Source organism: Mobula hypostoma, chromosome 4, assembly GCF_963921235.1.
Source record: "Mobula hypostoma chromosome 4, sMobHyp1.1, whole genome shotgun sequence".
Taxonomy (NCBI): Eukaryota; Metazoa; Chordata; class Chondrichthyes; order Myliobatiformes; family Myliobatidae; genus Mobula; species Mobula hypostoma.
Genome location: NC_086100.1, coordinates 199,230,576 through 199,252,732, shown reverse-complemented (window position 1 = coordinate 199,252,732; position 22,157 = coordinate 199,230,576). Strand labels below are relative to the sequence as shown.

The following is a 22,157-nucleotide window of genomic DNA, read 5'->3' as shown; positions in this document are numbered from 1 at the left end:
CAAGGGGAGAATAGATTGGATAGACGGAGTTGTATAGCATAGAAACCGGCCCTACAACCCTCTGTGTTTATGCTGGCCACTGGTTGTCTGCAATAATATCACATTAATTCCATATTCCTCCATAATCTGTATTCAAGTATTTGTAAAGTATCTTGTCAATATTACTTTCATTCCAGATAACAACTCCTCCAATCTCATTTTCTCTGTCAATGGGAAACAGACAATTGCTGTACCCTATGTATGCCTTTCATAATTTTATATACAGTAATGTGCAAAAGTCTTTGGCACCCTAGATTTTTTAATAAATTTTGTTTTAGATGTTAATTTTTTTGTCTTCTATATTGGTATGTCTGTAGAAAAGAGCAAATCCTAAAAACTTAATGTTAGAGAAATGTTTGTATTTCATTGAAGAAAGTAATATATTAAATAATAGACCACTTTTCAAATAAAAACTTGATTATTTTGTTGGTATGTAGCAAAGCGTAAACAAAGATAACAAGCAGGATGCTAATAATGACAATGAGTTGAATGAACTAAACTGATCGACTGAAATGGGTATAGAAGGAATCAAACTGGACAAAGGACAAATAAACTAAAAGGTGAGGTTGTTGCAGGTATGACTGTTTAACCTTGAAATCATCAATTCCTGCAATTGTGGCAGGAGTGAGCATAGCATTAAGACACAAGGTGACCATCCACTATCAACAAGGTTGCTCCCGAGCAGAATTTTTGCCGCTAACCAGAGTTTCAAGATGTGCTGTTCGAGCTCTTCTGAAGAAGCACAAAGTAACAGGCAAGGTTGAAGAGCAGAAATGCAGTGGTAGGACATGGAAACTAAATGCAACAGATGAGCAATACATCAAACTGACTTATCTTCTAAAATGGAAGTCCAGCACAGAAACCACTGGTACCCAAGTCCACCCGTCTTCAGTATTGTCAGAAGTGGTCTTCATTGAGGTGTTGCTGCCAAAAAGCCATTCCTCTGAAATTGAAACAAAGCCAAGAGATTCATCTTCGCTCAAAAACACAAGGGGTAAGATGCTGAACAGTAGCAGAAAATGCTCTGTGCTGGCAAGTCAAAATTTTGAATTTTTGGCTTAAACAGGAGGCATTTTGACCATAGAAGAGCTGGAGAGTGCTACAAATAGAAGCAGATTCTCATTCATCACACAATACCATCTGATCCCAAACACAAGGCCAAAGTCATAAAGAAGAACAAGGAGTTCTGTAACAGGTGGCATGGCCTCCAGCGAGACCTGATCTCAACATCAGCGAGCCTTTCTGGGATTACCAAGAGAGACAGAAGCAAGTGATACAGCCTAAATCTGCAGAAGAACTGTGGCAAGTTCTCCAAAATGCTTGGAACAACCAACCAGCTGATTTGCTGATAAAACTGCACGATAAAGTACCGAAGAGAATTGATGCAGTTTTAAAGACAAGAGTGGTCATGCCAAATATTGATTTGGTTTAGTTTTCTTTTACTGTTCTCTGCTCTTTATAGTATTTTTTTTTGATATTTCGAAACTTTTTCATTATTTTTGGTAGTATCTTTGTTTTTCAGACCCAGAGAGGCGTGGAGGGAAATTGTCCGCTAACCGGAGAAACTCCGGATGCGACGTACCTTTCCTTTTCTTTGTTTTACAAAACTTTTTTACATGTGCCTAAGACTTTTGCACAGTACTGTATCTCGATAATGTCACTGCTCAATCCACTTTGCTCCAGGAAAAGCAGAACTGGCCTAATCGATAATTCTAGCTTGTTAATGTAGGTACCATCCTTGTAAATCTTTTATGTGCACCCTCCAGCCTAATTACATCCTTCCAATTGTGTGGCAGTCAGAACTAAATGCGATGAAGGCAGGCATATCATACAACACCTTCACCATCGTAGCTGCCTATGTTTCTACTTTCAGGGAATTATGTACTTCTATTGATGGACTCTCCTACGCCCTGTCATTGAGTACATAATCATCATCATTATATGACATGAGCGATGGTGGTCTATGACCATGATTGTTCTTGGCAAGTTTTTGTATAAAAATGATTTGCCATTGTCTTCTTCTGGACAGTGCCTTTACAAGATGGGTGACCCTAGCTGTTAACAAAACTCTTTAAGAGACTGTCTGCCTGGCTTCAATGGTTGCATGACCAGGACTGTGTATGCACTAGCTGCTCATACGACCATCCACCACTTGCTCTCGTAGCTTCACATGACACTGATCAGGAGGCTAAGCAGGTGCTACACCTCACTCGAGTGATCTTCAGGCTAGCAGAAGGGATAATAAATTAGCTGTGATCAAATGGTGGAGCAGTATTGGTGGGCTGAATGGGCTAATTCTGCTCCGATATCTTATGGGTGCAAACTCGATGAAACTTTGGTGCCATTGGGTAGTACGTAGCCAGCACAGACACGGTTGACTGAAGGACTTTTTCTAAAGCTATGCTGTTCTATGTCCCACATTCAGTGAACTTGCATATCTATAGACAATAATGTGGTGGATGGATAACCTTAGTTTTTTTTTAAATATTGGCAAAAAAGCTATAAGAGTTGAGTGATTCTTTTCTATGTTAGTTGAATGCATTTTATTTCTCAAAAATAGGCTTTCCTGGAAATGGCATATAAAGAGGCTGCAGTAGCAGTGGTGGAATTCTACAGCATCACACCAGCGGAAATCAACCGTCGGCAGGTGTCCATGACATTACTGGGACAGAAGAAGGATGTTCCAAAACTGGTAAGCACTGGGGCAGTTTAATTCCATTTAGGGTGTACTGCAGGCCTTCTACATGTGTGTTGGTATCCAAAGAGCATGCACATCATTTGAGGTTTAGTTGGTTTACTGAGTACTTTGACCATATGGTGACTTGCATCTTTATAACTTCATTCACTTAAGGAGCAGAAGCTTCTTTAGAAATCAGGGTGGAATGGAGAAAGATCTTGTGTTTCTGTACTCACAAGAGATTCTATAGATGCTGCAAATTCAGAGCAACACTCACAAAATGTTGGAGGAGCTCAGCAGGTCAGGCAGATCTGTGGAGGAGAGTAAACAATCTACATTTAATTTTCTCTGTAGATGCTGCCTAACCTGCTGAGTTCCTCCAGCATTTTGTGTGTGCTATGTTTCTATGTCCCTTAAAGCACTTTGTAGGTAGTAAAGTATTTATTGCAATGTAAGAAGCTAGTATGAATGGTAATGTGATCAAAATTGTTTAGCCAGAAAGTGGAAGAAGGCTCTGGTGCATTTGCCCAAGTAGTTTTTTGCACCCATTAGCTAGAAGGTGATGAATCTGTGGAACTCATTGATATAGACTGCTCTGGGGGCCGAGCCTTTGGGTATATTTAATGCAGAGGTGATAGGTTCGTGATTAGACAGGGTGTCAAAGGTTATGGGGAGAAGGCAGGAGAATGTAGTTGAGAGGGATAATAAATCATCCGTGATGGAATGACAGACCAGACTTGATGGGCCAAATGGCCTAAATTTGCTCCAGTGCCTCATGGTCTTATGACTAAGTTTAGTGAAATGAAAAGGTAAATCAACCTTGATGTCAAGCTTAAAGAGATTAAAAGAAAGAGAGAGTAACACTAACATCAGCGTTGCTATGCTCAGAACTTGCAGGTTGTAGAGGGTGTGCACTAAATCACAAGACAAGCATCAGATGCAAAAGGTAACCAAGGCATTAAGCTTAATCTCCAGTACCAAACACACAGCCATGCAGCCAGCATTGAAGCTTTCAAATGGTCTGGATGCTGGGAGTCCGTGAATTTACCCCACCAATATCGCTAGTCATATTTTAAAGAGAGAGAGACACACACACACACACCACTGCCACCCCCCCCCACCCCCACCCCCACCCACTCAATAGTTCAGGCCAAAACCCTTCATTGGGACTGGAAAGGAAGGGGACAGAAGTCAGAATAAGAAGGTGGGGGGGAGAGAGTACAAACTGAGGTGATTGGAGAGGTGGGGTTGTGAGGTAAGAAGTTAAAAGGGGATCGGTAACAGGTAAAGGTCTGAAGAAGGGGGGGACCATGGTGTACATGACTCTCTGGGATTTGTGTACCATTCCCAAGTTCTGAGAATAGTGAGCCCAGAGTCTCTGGTACAACTGTAAAGCATTGCAACCCCTGATCTCCTTCCCCTTCTCAGGGTTTTCAACCCTCTGGGCAGATTACACTGCAGGTAGATCTGAAATCAAAGCAGTAAATCAAGGAAATACTGAGCAAGTCACAGCATCTGTGGTAATGATTGACTTGAAACAATCACTTAGTCACTGGTTAAGGTACTGAAGAAGATTATTGTGTACCTATGGTCATTTTTTCTTCTGGGAAATAATGTCCATTGTGCTGGGTACAGAATAAAAACCTGATGCAAACGGCAATGGGGAGTAATCTGGAGCAAAAAATAAACTGTGAAGAACTCAGCTGCTGAGCATCTCCTGACCATTTGTTTGCCAGCACAGATGCTGCTCGATGCATGAGCTCTTCCAACAGATTTTATTTGCTGCAGATTCTAGCATCTTGAGTCGGTGTTTCCAGTGATTGGTCTTTACCATTTTGTCCACATTTCTTCCTCTTGTATGTGCTCTCCCTTTAGACTTGGCAGTCATCCATTGTGGCTTCTGTCTTTACTTCAGGATACAGCTGGAAAATCCTAATGCTTCAATTTTATTTTAATAGGATCAGAGTGAACAATTAGAGAGCCAAGCTGCTGCTTTTGAAGAGTAAGTGTCTGAATAGCAAATCCTGAATACGTATCGACCATACATCAGTCCTAGAGCTGTTAATGATTATCAGTATCATCCATACACAGTAAACAGTATTAAAATAAACATCAGCCAAAATTCATTTTCATGTCTAGTGTGTCAGAGTAATGGTTACTCTAACCTGTTTAACATAGTTACTACAAATGTATGTTACATTAACTAATGTTGTAGATTAAGTATAAGAGTAAGCTTTATAGCATGAATGCCATGGTTTTACACATCAAGGATCAGCTTTATTTGCCATGTACAGTATATATGTATTACAAATTTGCTGTGGTGTACTATTGATCCATAAATCCACTGAAGATAATTGCTTGATGTTCAAAGTCAAGATAAATAACGTTCACAGTGATGTCTCTTGACGCAAATGATTCAGACCTTGAAATCTTCAAGTAGGGGATAGGGAGAGGAATAAACTGCTAGGCTATGATTTTTGACAAAAGGCTTTGCAACTGCTGTACTACCACCGGTTGAAAACTGGGAGGCGTGTCTTCTATTACTCTTTTGCTTTCTTCCAGAGACTTGAAGGCCAGGGTAATTTGAGATTGTGCTCTCTTTTCCTCTCCCCCACCACCCCACCCCCACCCCCCCCCCAATCATCTTCCCTTCTGTCTCTGGCTCTATTAGGCCTTGCACATAACTTTTCATGTGTTTTCAGTGATAGTGACAGTATTATATAATTTGGGGTACTCTGCTTCACCAACATAGATAGGAACATGGAGCTTAGAAAAATAGAGGGCTAAGGGTAACCCTAGTAATTTCTAAGGTAGGAACATGTTCGTCACAACTTTGTGGGCCAAAGGGCCTGTATTGTGCTGTAGGTTTTCTATGTTTAACATACTGTATGATCTCACAATTCTCTTTGGTCTGCCTTAGGAAAGAGAACACTGCAGACACTAGTGCTGTCCCTCAGACAACTACAGAAGCCACCACTCCGTCTTCAGCTGATGCAAGTAAGATAATATCCTGAAGAGGATTTATAAAGATGGGATAGTTTTCAGCTTGGGGTTGATATGAGTTGGGTATGATTTGAATCAAGTGCTGTCTATTATCCAGTGCCGTTTTACCCTGCTAAATGAAATACCTACAGCATAACAGTAAAGATGTGAACCAAAGCATTACACCTGTATTGCAATTTCAGGTGCAAAGAGTGTGCCCCAGTCAAGTGATGCTCTGTTCATAAAATATTAACAAATTGCTCAGACTTTGCCGACCCCTGGGTATTGACCCCAAGGCTCTCCGATCATGGTTTGATCTTTGGGCCCTGAGTTGTGGATTCACATGGGCTTCCAACCCTGGTGACCTGGGAGTGTTCATTGGTCCTCATGACTTACACCACTATAGACCTTCAACCTGCGACAAGCTGATCCAACTTCCGGGATCCGTGAGCTTTGACTGCATAGTGCTCCGACCTGGATTCAGAACACTGGCTCTTCATCTACTCTAACTCTTCCTTTTTCCTAAGATCTAATTTGAATTGTAACTCCCAATGCTATCCCCAAAACCATCTCTGAACCTAGAAAAGACAACTAAGTCTGAGCCATGACTTTAATGGTCATCGTAGCTCAGTGCCATCTTGACCAGTGCTTCTTAATAGTCAAGATATCTAAAGTTACTTCAGAATGATATCAAAGCAAGTGATATAAGTGGATGTCAGTCCAGATGGCTTCTACAGTTCTGAAATATGTATTACTGCTTAATGAGAATTAATATCTTCACCAGAAATACCAAACTGTGTCAATAGTGTTAGAGATAAAATACTGTTTAGCTTTAAATCAGGTTGTTACTATTGAATTTTAAACTTGCTGTGTGAAGGTTGGAAGTTGCTGAAGGTGTTTATTTTAACTTTTTATCAGCAGTGAAAGAAGATGAAACTGCAGGAGTGCAGAAGACAGAGTCTGAGGTCAGTTCCATTCACTTGTTAAAGCTAGTTTGTTCCTCAAGAGAATTGAAAGTATTTCAGAATCAGGCTACTATGATATGTCAAATTTGTTGCTTTGTGGCCGCAGGTCAGTGCAAAGACTAAAATTAATATAAATTGTAAAATAAATAGTGTCCAACAAAAGGAAAATTGAGGTAGTGTTGATGGACTGTTTGGAAATCTGATGGCAGAGGGAGAGAACCTGTTCCTGAATCATTGAGTGTGGCTTTTAGGCTTCTGTACCTTCCCTCCAATGGTAGTATCAAGAAGAGAGCATGTCCTGGATGGTGAGGGGCCTTAATGTTCCATGCTGCCTTCTTGAGGTACCACCGTTTGAAGATGTTTTCGATAATAGGGAGGGTGGTACCCATGATGGATTGAGTCCACAAATCCTCTGCAGCCACTTGCAATGCTGTGCATTAGAGTTTCCTTGCCAGGCGGTGATGCACCATACATCGGTAGAAATTTGCAAGTCGTTGGTGAAATGCCAAATTTCAAAGTCCTAATGAAGTATAGCTATTGGAGTGCCTTCTTCATGATTGCAGCAGTGTGTTTTTAACATCCATTTTTAAGTTGCACTGAAGCCTAAGGTTCTTGTCACAGACATTTCATTGTCACAGTGATATCTCTTCTCAGGCTTTGCCAGGAGTGAAGAAAAGAGCATGGTCCACAGTGTGTGTGTTACACTGGTGCATTTCAATTTTACAGGAAAGCTAGATTAGCTTGCTTTTTGTGCTACTTGAATCAAGGGTTCTGAGGGGGAGACCTAATAGAGATAGACCAAATTATTAGCGGAGGTTTGTAGTGAGAGTTTTTAAAATGGAAGGGGATAGGTACAGGTGAGACGGGTGTCTTTCTCATCTCGTTGGAATCTGGAGCCACTGCCTGAGGAAGTGGTGGAGGTACATCCTGTTGCAACATTCAAGAATCTGGACAAATATTGGCATCACCAAGGCAGCGAGGGCTACAGACCAAATGTGGGTAATAGGATTGGTATAGATGTTCAGCATGACCATGGTGGGCTAAAGGGATTTTTTCTCTGCTGCGTGACTTTATGACTCCTATAATTTAGTCTATAAGTTGGTCAACCTTTGTAACAGTGGTTGGAATGCTACTGGGGTGAATTCTGAGGGACAGGATCTACCAGCATTTCAAAAGATGGTCAGCATGGCTTTGTACATGGAAAAACATATCTGACAAATTTGCTTGAATTTTTTTGAAGAGATAATGGAGATTAATAAGGTAGTGCAGTAGTTGTTGTCTACAAGGACGTCAGCAAGGTTCTGCTTGGCGAGTTAGTCTGGAAGATTAGATCACATGGGATCTATGGTAAGCTGATCAGTTGGATACAAAATTAGTTCAGTGGAAGGAGAGAGCGTGATAATGGAGGGTTGTTTTATCAGTTTGGAGGCCTTGACCAGTGTGTTCAGTGCTGGGGCCATTGCAGTTTGCCATCCAAATCTATAACATAGTTCAGTGGTCCCCAACCTCCGGGCCGCGGACAGATACCAGACCACGAAGCATGCAGGGGTGCAGCGGTAGCCAGGACGCACCCAGCACATCTTTAAGGAAAAAAACTGAAATAAACAAGCTAATTAATCAGATGCTGCCCAGCACGTAAATGTTGGCCCAGATCAGAGGCGATTGCCGATTTCATTTGCTCTACGCAATCGGCAATCGCCTCTGATCTGGGCCGACATTTACGTGCTGGGCAGCATCTGATTAATTAGCTTGCTTATTTCAGCTTTTTTCTTAAAGATGTGCTGGGCGCGTCTCAGCTACCGCTGCATTCTTTGCGGCCTGGAGGTTGGGGACCGCTGATGATGATGACTCCAAAACTGGTAGAGTAGTGACCAATGAAGAAGGTTTTCCAAGATTACGATCTAGATAAACCTGACAAGAGCATGATATATTGGATTTTAATCTGTTCTCCAGGGCAGAGCTTAAACATAAGATGGTATGGCCCAGGAGGGTATTGTAAAACAAAGACCAAGGAGTACAGAAACTTGGAAAGTGGTGACACAGGTAGACAATGGTAAAAGAGGAGTTGGCACCCTTGCCTTCATAGGTCAGGAGTTGAATGCTATGTTGCAATTGTACAAGTCATCAGTCAGACCATACATGAAATATTGTGGTAATTCTGATCAGTCAGCTAAAGGAAGGGAAGTCATTAAACTGGAAAAGGTGCAGCAAAGATTCATGAAGGTGTTACTGGGAGGCTTAGTTGCGTGGCAAAGCTTATAGGCTGAGAAATGTTCCCCGGAGCATAGGATGCTGAGGAGAATAATGAATCACTGAGGTCACTTTCCTATTTTGAACCATAACCTGTGATATTTTACTGGTATTTTGCCTCAATTTAAATGTGATACCTATAATTTTATGGCAGGGTGAGCATGGGTTGAGGGCTGGTCTCTTCTATCAGTGCTGCTCTCCAGTGTTTGCTTGGTGGTAGGCGAGCTAGATTGTTTTGGTCTGCAGCTGCGCTAGCATGTGATGAGCAGACTGCTGAGGGCTTGTTCTTGGGCAATATCCTATGCACCATCAATCTACAGGACATGACACTCAGAGACTGGGCTATATTTTTAATTTTTTTTGTGTGTGTTACTGTGCTTTGCACCATAGCCCTGTAGGAACATTGATTTGTTAGGCTGTATTCATGTACAGTGGAATGACAATTAAACTTAAACTGATTTCTTACAACTTACATTAGTAGTCTCAAAGGTTTCCTTTTACTTTGTAGAATGTTTCCCCCAATGATAAGGGTAGAGTTATTCGAATTAGCAACCTTCCAGCTAAAGGATACACAGAGGAAGACCTGAAAAGATTAGCAAAGCCTTTTGGAGAAGTGCTGAACGTGGTTATCACGTTCTCCAAAAACCAGGTGAGTGTTGGCCAAGCAGTAAGTATACATATTTAATTTTAGCTTAGATTTCAAAATCACAATCGGGTTTGTTATCACTGATGTGTTGTGGAATTTGTTTTTCTTTTCAGCAGGAGTATAGTGCATAAACTAGATTTTTTTTTCAAAAATATGCAACAAGAGCAAAGAGTGAGGTAGTGTTTATTGGGTTCTTGGTCCATCCAGAAATCTGATGGTAGAGGGGAAGAGGATTTTTCTAAAATGTTAAATATGTGTCTTCAGACTCTTGTACCATCTCCCTGTTGGTAGCAGTGAGAAGAGGGCATGTGCTGGATGGTGGAGGTTCTTAATAATGGATGCTGCCTTCTAAAGGTATTGTATGTTTGAAGATGGCCTGTGTGGTAGGGAGGCTAGTGTCCATGATGGAGCTGGCTAAGTTCACGAACCTCTGCAGCTTTTTTTAAATCTTGTACATTGGTGCTTCCATACAAGATGGTGATGCAACCTCTCGGATTTTGCTCCATGATACGTCTGTAGAAATTTAGTAGTCTCTGGTGATATACCAAATCTCCTCAAACTCATAATAAAATATGGCCTATAGCATGCATTCTTTGTAATTGCATTTTCATTTTGCCTTTATTCCTTTGCACTCTCCAACTCTGTTCTTCTGACTGAAGTAAACGTAGTTGTCAGAGGAAAATAAATGAACAGCTTATTTCAGGTACTTCTGCTTAGTCACGTAGGTGCTCAGAAATTGTGTACATTAGGTTAAGAGTTTAAGGAAGATGAGTAGTGAGCTCCTCTGCAGAGAGATAGCAGGCAACTGCAGGAAACATAAAGTTGTGGTGGTAGGGGTTTTAATTTTCCACATATTGATTGGGACTCCCATACTGTTAGGGGTCTAGGTGGGTTAGAGTTTGTAAAATGTGTTCAGGAAAGTTTTCTAAATCAAAATATAGAGGTACCAACTAGAGGGGATGCAATATTAGATCTCCTATTAGGAAATGAGTTAGGACAAGTGACAGAAGTGTGTGTAAGGGAGCACTTTGGCTCCAGTGATCATAACACCATGAGTTTCAACTTGATCATGGATAAAGATAGATCTGGTCCTAGGGCTGAGGTTCTAAACTGGAAGAAGGCCAAATTTGAAGAAATGAGAAAGGATCTAAAAAGTGTGGATTGGGACAGGTTATGGGAAGTGGGAAGCCTTCAAAGGAGAAATTTTGAGAGTGCAGAGCTTGTATGTTCCTGTCAGGATTAAAGGCAAAGTGAATAGGAATAAGGAGCCTTGGTTCTCAAGGGATATTGCAACTCTGGTTTAAAAAAAAAGGAGAGAGTTGTATGACATGTATAGGAAACGGAGTAAATAAGGTGCTTGAGGAGTATAAAAAGTGCAAGAAAATACTTAAGGATATCAGGAGGGCTAAAAGAAGACATGAGTTTCCCTTGGCAGTCAAAGTGAAGGATAGTCCAAAGAGCTTTTACAGGTATATTAAGAGTAAAAGGATTGTAAGGGATAAAATTGGTCCTCTTGAAGATCAGGGTGGTCAGCTATGTGCGGAACCAAAAGAAATGGGGGAGATCTTAAATGGGTTTTTTACGTCTGTATTTACTAAGGAAACTGGCATGAAGTCTATGGAATTAAGGGAAACAAGTAGTGAGATCATGGAAACTGTACAGATTGAAAAGGAGGAGGTGCTTGCTATCTTGAGGCAAATTAAAGTGGATAAATCCCTAGGACCTGACAGTATTCCCTCGGACCTTGAAGGAGACTAGTGTTGAAATTGCAGGGGCCTTGGCAGATATATTTAAAATGTCGGTGTCTATGGGAGAGGTGCCGGAGGATTGGAGAATGGCTCGTGTTGTTCCGTTGTTTAAAAAAGGATCGAAAAGTAATCCGGGAAATTATAGGCCGGTAATTTTGACATCGGTAGTGGGTAAAATTATTGGAGGGAGTACTAAGAGACAGAATCTACAAGTATTTGGATAGACAGGGACTTAATAGGGAGAGTCAACATGGCTTTGTGCGTGGTAGGTCACGTTTGACCAATCTATTGGAGTTTTTTGAGGAGGTTACCAGGAAAGTGGATGAAGGGAAGGCGGTGGATGTTGTCTACATGGACTTCAGTAAGGTCTTTGACAAGGTCCTGCATGGGAGGTTAGTTAGGAAAATTCAGTCGCTAGGTATACATGGAGAGGTGGTAAATTGGATTAGACATTGGCTCAATGGAAGAAGCCAAAGAGTGGTGGTAGAGAATTGCTTCTCTGAGTGGAGGCCTGTGACTAGTGGTGTGCCACGGGGACCAGTGCTGGGTCCATTGTTATTTGTCATCTATATCAATGATCTGGATGATAATGTGGTAAATTGGATCAGCAAATTTGCTGATGATACAAAGATTGGAGGCGTAGTGGACAGTGAGGAAGGTTTTCAAAGCTTGCAGAGGGATTTGGACCAACTGGAAAAATGGGCTGAAAAATGGCAGATGAAGTTTAGTACAGACAAGTGTGAGGTATTGCACTTTGGAAGGACAAACCAAGGTAGAAGATACAGGGTAAATGGTAAGGCACTGAGGAGTGCAGTAGAACAGAGGGATCTGGGAATGCAGATACAAAATTCCCTGAAAGTGGCGTCACAAGTAGACAGGGTCATAAAGAGAGCTTTTGGTACATCGGCCTTTATTAATCAGTGTTGAGTATAAGAGCTGGAATGTTATGATGAGGTTGTATAAGGCATTGGTGAGGCCGACTCTGGAGTATTGTGTTCAGTTTTGGTCACCAAATTACAGGAAGGATATTAATAAGGTTGAAAGAGTGCAGAGAAGGTTTACAAGGATGTTGCCGGGACTTGAGAAACTCAGTTACAGAGAAAGGTTGAATAGGTTAGGACTTTATTCCCTGGAGCGTAGAAGAATGAGGGGAGATTTGATAGAGGTATATAAAATTATGATGGGTATAGATACAGTGAGTGCAAGCAGGCTTTTTCCACTGAGGCAAGGGGAGAAAAAAACCAGAGGACATGGGTTAAGGGTGAAGGGGGAAAAGTTTAAAGGGAACATTAGGGAGGGCTTCTTCACACAGAGAGTGGTGGGAGTATGGAATGAGCTGCCTGACGAGGTGATAAATGCGGGTTCTTTTTTAACATTTAAGAATAAATTGGACAGATACGTGGATGGGAGGTGTATGGAGGGATATGGTCCGTGTGCAGGTCAGTGGGACTAGGCAGAAAATGGTTCGGCACAGCTGAGAAGGGCCAAAAGGCCTGTTTCTGTGCTGTAGTTTTTCTGTGGTTTCTATGGTTCAAAATAAATAGTGATTTGTCGGCCAGTATCTTGTCTGGCATATAGAACATTAATTTAATTGAAGAATGTCCAAGTTTCATTTATTCCAAGGCAAAGTTAGCAGGACACACGAGAGCAGGGAGTTATAAACCTAAGCAGCCCAATTGGGGCAGAACAGCACATGCAGATATTTCATCTTTGGAGAGATTACACAAAATAAGCCAAAATTTAGTACTTGTGTAAAACCTTTGAGGGAAGATCTGATGGTGGTGTTTAAGTGATAAAGCAATGGGGGAGATGAATTGAGAAAGCAGTTACAGAATTACAGAGACTTTTGAAAGAAAGCTAGATTAACTTTGTCACATGTACATGAACACATACCATGAAATGAGTCGATTGCATTAATGACCAACGCAGTTCAAGGATGTGCTGGAGGCAGCTGTCAAGTATTGCACTGCTTCTGGCACCAACATAGCATACCCACAGCTAGCTACCCCTAGCCCCAACCGTACAGCTTTGGAATCTGAAGGAAACTAGAGCACCCAAAGGAAACCTACTTAGTCATGGTAGAACTTACAAAGAACATTGGGAATTGAACCCCGGTTGGTGATCACTGACACTATAAAGCCTTGCACTAGCTGCTAAGCTTTCTTTCCTTCTAGTTACAGAAATATGAATACAATTTGAAACAATATTATGCTACATCACCAATTTCTTCTTACTAAAACATATTATTTTACTTGTAAGGCATACCTGGAAATGGCGTGCAAGAAAGCAGCTACAAAAATGGTGGAGTTCTACCGTCTTTCTACGATCAAGCTCGAAGGAAATGCTGTCAGTATGGAAATACTACATCAGTATGTGGATCTGAGTGACATGGTAAGAGAAGCAGACAGATTGTCCGTCAGTAGCTAACAGTGTTGTTAACTTCTTTGCTACTGAAATAGGTGTAGAATAAAGTGCAGATAAAATATCAACTGCTGACACATTGGTTTCATTTGTCCTCTTTTACGGGAGGGTGCAGATGACACTAAAGTAGAGGGTGTCATAGTGAAAGTGCTTATCAGAATTTACAAAGGGACCTTGTTCTGCTGGGTAAGTGGACTCAGGAATTGCAAATGAGGTCATGGGTAGACCGGATGGCTAAGAAGTCTTTGGTCACAGTGACCTTCATCAGTCAAGGAACTGAGTATAGATGCTAGTGTAGCCTCCTGGTGAGCCTCAGGCTCACTCAGCTCGCTTTCGTCTAGGGGGAGCGGCCTTTGGCCCTGCTATCAAGTTTGTGTGGATGCCGTGTGATGTACCCCACACCGCCAATTAACAGACAGCACACAATGTACGATTTACAGATTACACTTTATAGATCTTACTAGAACTATGTAATTAATAGAGATACAATATAAAAGGAAAGTAAAAGGTGCCAGACTTGTCGAAGTTCAACCACTTCATGCACAACCGTTGGAGCTCAATTAATGGAGTCTTCTTTCCCACATTCGATCCCCTCCGACCTCCTCGACCCGCTGCCTGGGACCAACCACGGTGGTCGACCAGGGCGCATCCAGCTCGTCTTTCCTCTTCTGTTCTCCTCCAGGAAAACCCTGGGCCTGGGACTCACTCTTGGGTCTAATCCTCACCCAGCTTATAGCATTTCTCTCATCTCTCATCTGCGAAGAATAACATCTATCCCAATTAGTTAGCAAATGAATACAATTCCCGTTATCAGTAATTATAACCCAAACAAGCTGCTACAGAGAACATTACCTCATCAATTAACATTACGGAGAAGCCATTTTATTAGCCTTAGCAAATATGAAAGAAGAAACCCCTTACACTAGCAATGTACAAGACATTGGTGTGGCTACATTTGGAATATTGTGTTCAGTTTTGATCATCACTCTGCAGGAAAGATACCATTAAGTTGGACGAGTTATGGGGAGAAATTGAGCAGACTGAGAATTCAATCATTGAATCATAAGAGAACAAGGAGTTGTATAAAATCATGAGGGGTCTAGGTAAGGTGAAGACCCAGTCTTCCCAGTACTGAGGAATCAAAAACTAGAGGGTGAGGTTTAATAGGAACCTGAGGGGCAACTTTTAAACCTCGAGAGAGGTCAGTATATGATACCTGGTACCAGAAGAGAATGAGGCTAGTACATGGATAGGAGAGTTTTAGAGGTACACGGGTCAAACATTAGCAAATGGAACAATATTAAATGGATGTCTTGGTTGGCATGGACTGGCTGGGCCAAAGGGCCTCTTTCTTTTGATTATGATATTGGAAAAGATATATTTGCAATTTGAAAGTAGCAAATTGTTTAATAATAACTAAATCTGCAGCTTGTGCAATTTGATTACAGTTAGAGCTTACTAAGAATCAATTATCTCTTCTGTCTTTAGGAGGTTATATTTAAGGATATGGTTGAAGAATCGGGGTTTAAACCAGACGTAAGTATCTTATTATGGATATTGTCAATGGGAAGGGATTGGCTGTTGAGATGTATGGTCCTTTACCTTGGTCACTATGGAAGATTCTCAGTGGATTTCGTGTTTCAGACCAAGGAACTAGAAATGAAAAGGAAATAACTTGGGTAAGTTATGTGCCTGATAATGAGGGTGGTGTGGGATTGGCTGTGATCTACTCTACAGACTCAATCTTCCACTGGTCACTGCACATGAAACTTTGCCAGGAATCTGCTGGAGGTACTGGAATTGTGCTAAGACAGTAGCCCTGTTGAAATTGGTTTATTATTGTCCCATGTACTGAGTACTACAGCCTCAGATGACTAAACTGCAGGTCGAAACTTTTTTAATGCCATCCATACAGATCATTTCATCACAGTGCATCGAGGTAGCACAAGGGCAAACAATAGCAGAATAGAGTGCTACATACAGTTCATACAGAGCAGATCATTACATTGTGAATTGAGGTAGAACAAGGTGAAACAAAAATGCAGAATAAAGTGTAACAAATACAAAGAACATGCTGTGCAGGCAGACGAAAAGGCGCAAAGCCATGATGGGGGAAATTTTGAGGTCAAGAATCCATCTTATTGCACTAGGGGACCATTCAATAGTCTTATAACAGTGGAATAGAAGCTGCCCTTGAGTCTGGCGGTATGTGCTTTCAGACTTGTATATCTTCTCCCAGATGGGAAAGGGGAGAAGAGAGAATGTCCAGGGTGGGTGGGGCCTTTGATTATGCTGGCTGCTTTATCGAGGCAGCAAGAAGTATGACACTTGGAGGGAGGCTGGTTTCTGTGATGTGGAGACAGCTCAGCATAACTTCTTGCAGGTTCTTTATGATCTCGGGCAGCACAGCTGGCAGACCAAGCCAAGGTGCATTTCAATAGGATGTTTTCTGTGGAACATTGATAAGTTTTGGTGAGGGTCAAAGGAGACGTGCTAAGTTTTCTTTTTGCCTCCTGAAAATGTAGAAGTGTTACTGAGCTTTCTTGGCCATGGCAGCTATGTGTTTGGACTAGGGTAGGCTGTTTGTGTTGTTCACTCCCTGATACTAGAAGCTTTTAACCCCCGTTGCTGTTGTCGGCTGAAACAAAGATGGTGACGAATCGAGATATAGGAGGGAGATTAAAAATTTGGTTGAATGGTACCGCTGCAACAGCCTCTTCTCCCTCAACATCAGCAAAACGGGTCAGTAGCATCAAATTCCTCAGGATTGTCATATCAGAGGACCTGTCCAGATCAAGTTTTTTGTCATCTGACTACATACATTCAACCAAATGAAACAGCATTGCTCCATGCCACAGCGCACCCATAAAACACATAACGCACACAGCAGATGAAACAGAATGTTACCAAAAGTAAGTTGTTAAATATAATTCAAAGTGGAGCTTAACACAAGTAATCAGTATACAGCTTGCTGTCCCAAGTGACGAAGCCTCAATAGTTGCAGGGTATTCATTAGTCTCAGAGCCTGAGAGAAGAAGCTGTTACCCAGTCTGACAGTCCTAGTCCTGATGCTCCTGTACCTGCTTCCTGACAGTAGTGGGTCAAAGAGATTGTAGGATGAGTCAACAATCCTTCGGGCCATTCATATACAATGCTCCCAGTAAGTATCACAAATGGAGTGTGGGGGGCGACCCTGATGATCCTTTCGATGGTTTCATTATGCTCTGTAGGATTTTGTAGTCTTATGCCTTACAGCTTCTGTACAACATAGTGATGCAGCCAGACAGGACACTCTCAGTGGTGCTCCTGTATTAAGTTGCTACAATGGGATCAGGGAGCCGTGCACATTTCAATCTCAGAAAGTGCAGACACTGCTGAACTTTATTGATCAATGAGGAGGTGTTGTGGGTCCAGGTTAGATCAATCATCCGTTAGGTGCAGACCAAGGATCTGTGCTCTTCACTCTGTCCACAGCAGAGCCATTGATATGCAATGGAGAGAGGCCAACTTGTGCCTTCCTGATGTCTACCCAATCATCTCTTTAGCTTTGTCCACGTTGAGACTCTGTGTTGTTCCCACACCATTTGACAAGCCTCTCTCCTTCCTCTCTCTATGCCGACTCATTGTTGTCACTGATGAGACAACCACTGTGGTATCATCAATGAACTTCATGATGCAGTTTGAGCGGCTCTGGCAGAGCAGTCATAATTCAGCAACGCGAACAGTAGCGGGCTGAGCACACAGCCCGAGGGAGAACTGCTCAGCATGATGGAGCTTGAGATGTTGCCAATTTGGACTGACTGGGGTCTTTTTGTCAAGAAGTCCAAGATCTAATTGTAAAGAGGGGTGTTGAGTCTCAGCACAGAGCAGTTTATCTACCAGCCTCTATCCTTAGAACTTTGCGTAGATTTGGCTTGTCATTTAAAACTTTGGCAAATTTTTATGGATGCACAGTATCCTAACTGGTTGCATCACAGTCTGGTATGGAAACAGCAATGCCCAAAAACAGAAAAATTTACAACCTATGGGCTCACTTTTAAGGACTCTGCAATTCATGCTGTCATTTTTTTTATTAAATATTTGCACAATTTACCTTCTGTAACTGGTTGGTTGTCAGTCTTTGCTTGTGTATATTTTTCATAATTTCTATTGTATTTCTTTATTTTCCTTTAAATGCCTGCAAGAAAATGAATCTCAATGTAGTATATGGTAACATATACATACTTTGATAATAAATTTACTTTGAACTTTGAACTCCAACCCAGGTGGAAAACTTCAGTAGGTAGGCACCAAGACCTGACAGCCCTATTGCTTGAAATCGCCGGTGCAGCTGTATTGTGACTGCACAGGTGTTACTCGCCATTTCAGTTGTTACGATGTTGATTGCAGTGTTACTCGCCATCTCGATTGTTACCTTGTTTTTTTTTCCCTTGGTCTCCTCGTTCTCTTCACATAGGATGGGCGCAGTATATATGACCATTTAGTTCACGTAAGCAATCTACCCGAGGATGGCTATACTGAAGTTGACATCCTTTGGGTTGCTTTCCGATTTGGAAGAGTAAAAGCTTCAATGTTCTTGAAACCACACAACAAGGTAAATATTTATCAGGTTACAGTGTTTGTGGTGCATTTGTGTTTGTATGCCCCTTACTGGGGATTCTACAATGTGGAGAGGTCTCTTGGTTGTGTGGGCATACTAATGAGTCAGTGTGCTGCAGTAGGCTCTCTCATCCAGTACTGAGCCAGTCGGGCTGACAGTATTCAAGGTGCTGTTTATTGATCAGTCAACCCAACTCATTACCAGAGTTCGTTTGCCAAAATTTGCCTCGTGTTCTGTGCTGGCAGGCTGTGTAACCTTTTGATGCTTAATGTTACCTCTGTACCTGTAGCCTCTTGTGGGTCACAGTCAACACTTACATGATACCCGCCTGGGCTAATTTTTTTTGGTAAGTGATGTTTCATTGGGGATGTTCACATCAGGCGGTGGAAGTACTGAACGTACAGGCATCTTGATGGATGTAGAGTGCATCACATCCTGTGTGAAGTCAGCCAAGCTGCTGAGTTCGTTGGAGGATCTTTGTATGGGTGTTGTTTTGAAGATGTGTTGAGGATTGCAGTTTTGAGTGTCATAAACTGAAAATTTCCTACTTTATCCTTATATGCAACAATGCTAGTAATTACTATTGGCAGAAGTGTTGCCATGTCCATCTCCACTGAGTGTAGTCATATGGAGCACTACAGGCTCATTTACCTTTTCAGAAATTCTATATAGTTTTGTAACTACAAGAAAATTGTTCGAGCTTTCTTGGAGTTGAATCAAAGACCTTGTTCATGCGCCTGGTTTATGCTGGATGCTGATCACAGCCAGTGTAGGCATGTTGTAGCAACTGGTCTGTCGTGTGCTTGATAACAATCATGGTACCTGCTTGTGGACCTTACTGTCTGGCCAGAGCTGCTGCTCTATCCTTGGTTCAAGATAGCTCACTAGGATGACATAAAAAGAATGAGGAGCTCATGTTGTGCTGTGGTGTATTTCGAGGCTTAGAAGTAATGCTTAAGGTCAGATTTGCCTTTGGTCAACACAGTCTAACAATTGTTGTATGTTATGATTGCTATAGGCTCTTCTACACTTGGAGAATGCGAATGCTGCCACATCCATGTGCAGCTTTTTCAGAGAAATTCCGCATGACTTCCATGGAAAAACTCTGGAATTTTCTTTGTCTCCTCATGCAGGAATTCTGCCAGAGGTACGTGGTCAAGGTGTTCATCAAATGTAGTCCATAAAAGTCCCAGAGAGTGCTTGGACTTTATTTTCTTGGAGTTGTGTGAAGAACATTGAAGTGCAGGAGTTGTCAAGTTGGTGGGATTTAAGTAGGGTAACGGAATTGCATTCTGAGAGTGTTTTGGAGGACAGGCCTTTAATATATTAGAGTGTGGACTTTCCTGGGTGTGTGAACTGCTGCTGTGCGAGACATGCTGGTTGACATGATGGTGACCAACTTTTTGGAATCTCCATTCTAGGTGTTTTGTATCGTGTACACTGTATCCATTGCCAAAGTAAGCTGCTTCTAAGTTAGAGGCTTTTTATGGTTGTTCCCTGGTGTGATTTTTCATGTCTAACTTGTCATACATGCAAAATTCTGTGCTGTTTACTAAGCAAGCATCTGACAGTGTTGCACTTTTGTCTTTGACAAGGTAAATGTGGATGTTCTGCTGATCTGAGGTGTCAGTTGGGCAGTCCAATTGGGTGGTTGTGGGGAAGAATGTATGTCTGAAAGTGATTCTTGAGGAAACTTCCATTCCTTAAGAGTTGAGATGTTATTCTTCCTTCACGATGAGAATTGGGCATCTTGTAAACTAGACTCCTTTTTAGACTCTGAAGGCTTACCAGTTGATAGTTCCGTAAGTATAGCTTTCCATTTCTATACCACTTTGGTCACAGCCAGTAAGACTCTGACATTCTGAATTTGTTATCTTCATTGCAGCTTGACTTCACCACCGACAGTCCAACTGGGTTTCGGTTTGATTCTCGTCCAGTTCTACAACTCCGATTGGACAACCCGCAAAGAAATGCTCTGCATGGTCCAAATTCAGAACCGAGTGTAGAACCTAGCTCAGGGGGTGGCACACAGTCAGTCAACAAGGAGCCACATCCTTGGTGGGAACGCACTAGAAATTCAATGCAGTTCATGCCACTTCTCCATGCTAAGCAAACATCTCAGATTGCATCAGGGGTTTTGGAGAAGTCCACATTTGAGACAATTTTGTCTGGCGCAAGGGCAAAATGGTCGTCTGAGCTCCTTCATTGGGCTGGTGGGCCTCTGAAGGGTTCTCTTGACGACAGCAACAGCTGGAAACCATTGATACATCGAGATTCCGCTCTGGAATGTCATAGTCTCTTGCCCTTGGCCTTTCATCTTCCACTGAGTCTGGAACACCAGAACCGCCTCCGGTTCCACATTGGCATTCCTGACATCCCCACTGTTTTTGCTCCTGAGATTGACCAATCAATATTTGATCTCCTTGTCTCAAAGGGTGTGATTTCCACCAAGCAGGAGCTAGACAAGTTGTTAGGAATAATAGAAGCAACCCGGTGCATTCAGACGAGGGTGACAGAAAGTGTAAGCCCCCTCATCTTAGCTGCACAGAATTTTGAGCTGGATAAGTTGAAGGGTGATTTTGGTTCCCTTTCACCTCACTAGCTGAAGGAGAAGCTGTTCTCCATTATCTCTGCATGTCGCCTGGCAGTGGTTTTAACTGGGCAAACCCATGCTTTTCTTTCTGAGTTGAGATCTGATAGGCTGTTGCGGGCAACTGGCATGACAAAAATCACTCCCAATCCTTTGGACTTCCCCAATCTGTCCTCTGCAGATTTGTTAGGGCCGCATTTTTTGGATGATCTGACATGCCGCATGTTGGCAGCAAAGCAAAAGCAGCACAAGCCAGAAGCTGCAGAGAATTTGTGCTCGTACATGCCGAGGCCAGAGAAAAGGAAATCACCACTCACAGAAGCATGGCCCCGGTTTGGGACTCGTGGTAAGCCCCTTCCATCAAACTTTTGAATGTCCTGACACTTTGGCAGTTGACTCCATTTTAATTCCTTTCCCTGCCTTTTTGCAAAAGGAACTCCTCTCAGTTCTCAGTGAAAGTTATTGGAGTAGGTAGCTCTCTGTGGTAAGCACAGTCCTTGACAGGTCTTGTGAACTCTTGGCTCAAAACTTTCAAATTTATGTCTGAAAATTTCAAAGTATACATGTCATTATATGCTATTTTCTTGCAGTCTCACAGGTACTGATGACACCAGGAAGGGCATTCTTAGCTTTTTTCCAGGTACAAGAGCTCCTCGCTATAGGAAGGATGTGGAAGCTTTAGAGAGGGTGCAGAGGAGATTTAGCAGGATGCTGCCTGGATTAGAGAGCATGTCTTGTGAGGATAGGTTGAGTGAGCTAGGGCTTTTATCCTTGGAACAAAGGAGGCTGAGAGATGAGTCGATAGAGGCATACAGAATGATAGGAGTAATAGATAAAGTGGATAGCCAGAGACTTCCCAGGGTGCAAATGGCTAATATGATGTAATACAAATATAATTTGTACTAATACTCGTATAATTTATACTAATATAATTTTGAGGTGATTGGAGCAAAATATAGGAGGGATATCAGAGATACGGGTTTTTTTTACACAAAAAGTGTTAAGCTCTTAGAGTGGCCTGCCAGGGGTAGTGGAAGAGGCAGATACATTAGGAACATTTAAGAAACTTTTAGATAGATAGATAGAAAAATGGGCTATTTAGTAAGGAAGAGTTGGATTGATCTTGCAGTAGGTTAAAAGGTGGGCACAACATTGTCAAAGGGTCTGTACTGTGCTGTAGTGTTCTAATATATTTTCAATGTAGAATCTTATAAGTAAGTATTAGTGTCATAGAACACT

The 22,157-nt window shown here is 42.0% G+C and overlaps 1 protein-coding gene across 1 annotated transcript in view; it reads left to right on the top strand.

Annotated features, from left to right (window-relative positions):
* Positions 1-22,157, top strand: part of znf638 (zinc finger protein 638) — a 126,328-nt gene that overhangs the window by 56,777 nt on the left and 47,394 nt on the right. Inside the window, exons 9-17 of the mRNA XM_063047347.1 lie at positions 2,600-2,731; positions 4,675-4,718; positions 5,637-5,713; positions 6,617-6,663; positions 9,422-9,562; positions 13,567-13,698; positions 15,217-15,264; positions 18,185-18,322; positions 19,347-19,475. Coding sequence (XP_062903417.1) covers positions 2,600-2,731; positions 4,675-4,718; positions 5,637-5,713; positions 6,617-6,663; positions 9,422-9,562; positions 13,567-13,698; positions 15,217-15,264; positions 18,185-18,322; positions 19,347-19,475 — 888 coding nt within the window. The remainder of the gene's footprint in view (positions 1-2,599; positions 2,732-4,674; positions 4,719-5,636; positions 5,714-6,616; positions 6,664-9,421; positions 9,563-13,566; positions 13,699-15,216; positions 15,265-18,184; positions 18,323-19,346; positions 19,476-22,157) is intronic.